The sequence below is a fragment of the Poecilia formosa genome, unplaced genomic scaffold (assembly GCF_000485575.1).
Source record: "Poecilia formosa unplaced genomic scaffold, Poecilia_formosa-5.1.2 Scaffold1110, whole genome shotgun sequence".
NCBI classification, from domain to species: domain Eukaryota; kingdom Metazoa; phylum Chordata; class Actinopteri; order Cyprinodontiformes; family Poeciliidae; genus Poecilia; species Poecilia formosa.
Window position 1 is genome coordinate 316 of NW_006801049.1, and position 4,561 is coordinate 4,876.

A 4,561-nucleotide genomic window follows, 5' to 3' on the forward strand; every position below is an offset into this window, starting at 1 on the left:
GCGTATGTTACGGTCTAATTAATTTCTGCACTTTTATTTATTTCCTCAAGATAAACTGGTGGCTCCTCTCTTTTGACTCCTCTGTTAAATGGATTCAACTTTGTAAATGGATTCAACTTTGTAAATGGATTCAACTTTGCTTTCTCTTTAGTTTTCTCTGTTCTGTATGTAATGGAGACTGAAATTAAACGCGCTATTTCTACCAAATTTTTTTAATGTGCTTCCTAACCAGACGCTCCAAAGCGTCCGGTCCATGACTCTTCAACACGCTGTCAGCTCCCGGTCAGAAAGACGCATTTAGTTCAGAGACCATGAGATGATATTCAGAAAGGATCGTTTTTATTAATTGATTTCAGTTGCCTCTGCAATGAGCTCTTTGCTTAAAGTCTGTAATGTGTGCGCATGTACACCAGTCAAGGGTGTGAATTATAACCCGTCAAATGACCAACGGGCTTTAAATTTTCCTGTCGTTTAAAAAAAATAACCGGTCAAATACAGAAAATATTCCGTTAACTCGATCTGATAAATATATTAAGCTCTTGATTTCTCCATAGATTCGATCAGAGCCCAGACGTTGTTCAGCCTCCACATGAGTCTCAAATGCGGCTGGGATCCATATTTGTGGTCTGTATATATTAGATACTACTTTTAATCTCTTCTGTTAATTAATTTTTTTACTGCATTTTTTAGATCACTTGATTGTCTCAGACTTTTTCAGAGGGGTGTTTCATGTATTATTCTGCTTTAGGAACTGGAGAAAAAGATTGTGACGTTTGTGAAGGACGAGCTGAAGGAGATCCAGAAGGTCTTGAGTTCAGATTATCCAGATGAGGAGGAGGAGGAGAGTGTGTCTGGAAATAAGGATGAGAAGCAGAGCAGCAGCAGCAGCAGAGAGGCGTTTTTAAAGATCACCGTTGACTTCTTGAGAATGATGAATCTGGATGACCTGGCTGACCTTCTGCAGAGCAGTAAGAGATATTCTTCTACAGAAATAGTGGAACAAGAGATCCTTAAAGATTTATTGTAGTTGACACCAGGTATAGATACCTTCAAAGAAACATGAAGTCTACAAGAATTTAATAGATTTAACCTTTATTCTGATGAAACCTAAAATTAAATCTTGCAATTATATTATTTTGTCATTTTCCTCAAAACACTTTTTTGTTTTATACAAATTTACTTTAATACATTCCAAAAAATAGAAAATTTTATTTTGTGAAGAAAAAAAAAACTTTAATAAGGCTACAAAACACATCCACAACTTCAAATGTTGAAGCAAAATGGACGTAATGAAAACCGTTTTATAAGACCCTAGAGGGTTTTAACCCCCATCAGGATCTCTCTTGGAAAACTGGCTAATTCTCCTACCCAGTGATGAAATGAATGAAATTTGATTTCTATGTTTATCCAGGGCTTAAGAAATATGGAATAAAAGATAACTGATTATGGAAAAAAGGATTCTTTACTGTATTTATAGTCAAACTGTATTCTTTATTCTGTTATCTAAACGATAAGTTTTATCTAAAATGAATTTCTAAAGCATGGTATACACTATATTGCCGAAATTATTTGCTGACCTGCCCTCACTCATATATGAGCTTAAATGACATCCCATTCCTAATCCATAGGGTCAATATGATGTGGGTTCACCCTTTGCATCCAGGACAGCTTCAACTCTTCTGGGAAGGCTGTCCACAAGGATTAGGAGTCTTTATGGGGATTTTTGACCATTCTTACAGAAGCACATTTGTGAGGTCACATACTGATGTTGGACGATAAGGCCTAGCTCTCAGTCTTAGCTCTAATTCATCCCAAAGGTGTTCTATTGGGTGGAGGTCAGGACTCTGCAAGCCAGTCAGGTTCATCCACACCAGACTGTCATCCATGTCTTTATGGACCGTGCTTTGTGCTTTGGTGAACAGACATGTTGGAAAAGGAAGGGGCAACTCCAAACTGTTCCCACAAAGTTGGGAGCATGGAATTGTCCAAAAAGTATGCTGGTATAACTTAGTGTAGCATATCTGTGTAAACAGTATACTATATTTCTAAATAACTGAAAATAGATCATGACCAACAAGGTCATCAATGGGCTAGTTCTCAGAAGTCAAGATACGACTCATAAAGGAGTAGACAGACTAGAAGTTTGCAGATGTGAGTGCCTTGTATTCTCAGTGAATAATTATGTACATGTATACATACAATAAGAAAGGGAAAAAACAACATTCAAATGGCCATATTAAATTAAAAAAAATAAACAAAGAAAACAATTAAACAAATCAAAGAAACATAAATTAGCTCTGTAGTTCCGGCAACAAGCCACACCATTCAGTTTATAAACCCCCCGTCCCCCCCTGAACTGGGGTGGTTCAACAGGGTCAGGTGAGTTGGTTAGAGCGCTTGCTGCAGTTCCTAGGCTGACAAAAGTCAGATCAGAGTGGGAACAGTTTTGTTCATGGACTGCAGGAAGTCTCCCACCAGCCTGGTGGGGAAACCAAATCTTATGACACCACAGGTGAAATCCTTTTAGGCTCTTGTACCTGATTCTTCAGCTTGCCATCAAACCTGGCCTGTATGATAAAGCAGGACCAGTCTCAAATATATATATAATCAAAACATTCCAGTGTGCACACAAAAACAACAATTGGCACTCATTGCACTATGAATAATCCAATCATCATTTTGGTAATCAATGTATTTCCAAATACAAAAATTCAAGATAAATCTTATTCATAAAAACTCAATAAATATGCTCCATACAAAATCAATCAACACCAAAAATGTAAAAATCATCAAGCTAGGCAAATACTTTTTAAAAAAATAAATATTTAATATTTAAGGCACCTCATTGTTCTCCAATTTGTTTGTTCAGAGTTGCAATAGAGTATCCGGATTGATATCGACTAACGCTAAGTCTTCATAAAATGACTCAACAATTCCGCAGTTCATGAGACATACAATCGGTTTTGTGTTTCTCTTATTCCTCAGCTCACGACAGGAGACTCCTAAAGTTAGTACAATTTTATCAGCATCATACAAGATTAGAGAAAAAACTGAATATTACACTTAACCGACCTGCAGCTCTGCTCTCCCAAACTCGCTCTGATCTTCCATGCTTCTCGCTCCAGCTAATATACCTAACTAATGACCGACGGTGATACATGTGACTCAAACACTCAACGATTGGCTGCTTAGTAATTCTCGCGAGAATTGCAGTTATATATCAACTATCCCGAGATTTTGAAAGGCAAAGGGGATAAATAGTAGAGAACCAGAAAATGGAACTCAACATTTACACTCGGGTTACATTAGTATACCAGCATACTTCACCAAACTTTACACTTGGCACAATACAGTCAGACACGTATCATCAAACCCAGACTAATCCACCAGATTGCCAGATGAAAAACCGCAATTTGTCACTCCAGAGAACGCGCCTCCACTGCTCTAGAGTCCAGTGGCAGTGTGTGTTATACCACTGCAGCCAATGCTTTGCATTGAACTTGGTGATGTATATCTTGGATGCAGCTGCTCCACCATGGAAACCCATTATATGAAGCTCTCTGTTCTAGAGCTAATCTGACAGCCACGTGAAGTTTGGAGGTTTGTAGTGATTGACTCTGCAGAAGTCAGTCACTTCTTGGCGACTTCATGCTATTTGCTTCAGCATCCACTGATCCGACTCCGTTAATTTATGTGGCCTACCACTTTGTGGCTGAGTTGCTGTCGTTCCTAAACAATACCATTGTCTTACAGCACATTGTACATTTTCTTACAGTTTTCTGACAGCTGAGTGTGGAATATTTAGGAGAAAGAAAATTTCATGACTGGATTTGTTGCATCCTATCACAGTTCAAAGGTGGAATTACCTGAGATCCTGAGAGCGACTTATTCATTCACAAATGTTTGTAAAACAGTCTGCATGCATAGGTGCTTCATTTTATACACTTGTGACCATGGAAGTGATCAGAACACTTGACTCAAATAATTTGGATGGGTGAGCAAATATTTTTTGGCGATATAGTTTATATAGTGCCTCTGATGAAATGTAAGTTGCTTTTTACTTTCATATTAAAACTTCAAAACTCATTTCCAGCAGCTCTTTGTGTTTCAGTCCCCCACAGAAACATGACAAAATCACTCTTAAATTAAGTTTTTTTTCTATTTTTGTTTCATAGAATCTCTCATCACATGTCAACAAACACTAAAGTCTAACATGAAGGAGAGGTTCCAGTGTGTGTTTGAAGGAATCGCTAAATCAGGAAATCAAACTTTTCTAAATCAGATCTACACAGAGCTCTACATCACAGAGGGAGGATCTGGAGAGGTCAATAATGAACATGAGGTCAGACAGATTGAATCAGTGACCTGGAAACCAGACAGACCAGAAACAGCAATCAGACATGAAGACATATTTAAATCTTCAGCTGAAAGAGATGAACCAATCAGAACAGTGATGACAAAGGGAGTGGCTGGCATTGGGAAAACAGTCCTGACTCAGAAGTTCACTCTGGACTGGGCAGAAGACCAAACCAACCAGGACATCCAGTTCATGTTTCCATTC

General features: G+C 38.1%; 1 protein-coding gene across 1 annotated transcript in view; it reads left to right on the top strand.

Annotated features, from left to right (window-relative positions):
* Positions 1–556: 556 nt before the first annotated feature.
* The window catches only part of LOC103132532 (NACHT, LRR and PYD domains-containing protein 3-like), a 13,662-nt gene continuing 9,657 nt past the window's right edge, over positions 557–4,561 (top strand). Inside the window, exons 1-3 of the mRNA XM_016667442.1 lie at positions 557–624; positions 749–968; positions 4,176–4,556. Of these exons, the coding sequence (XP_016522928.1) occupies positions 601–624; positions 749–968; positions 4,176–4,556 (625 nt within the window). The 5' untranslated portion in view covers positions 557–600. The remainder of the gene's footprint in view (positions 625–748; positions 969–4,175; positions 4,557–4,561) is intronic.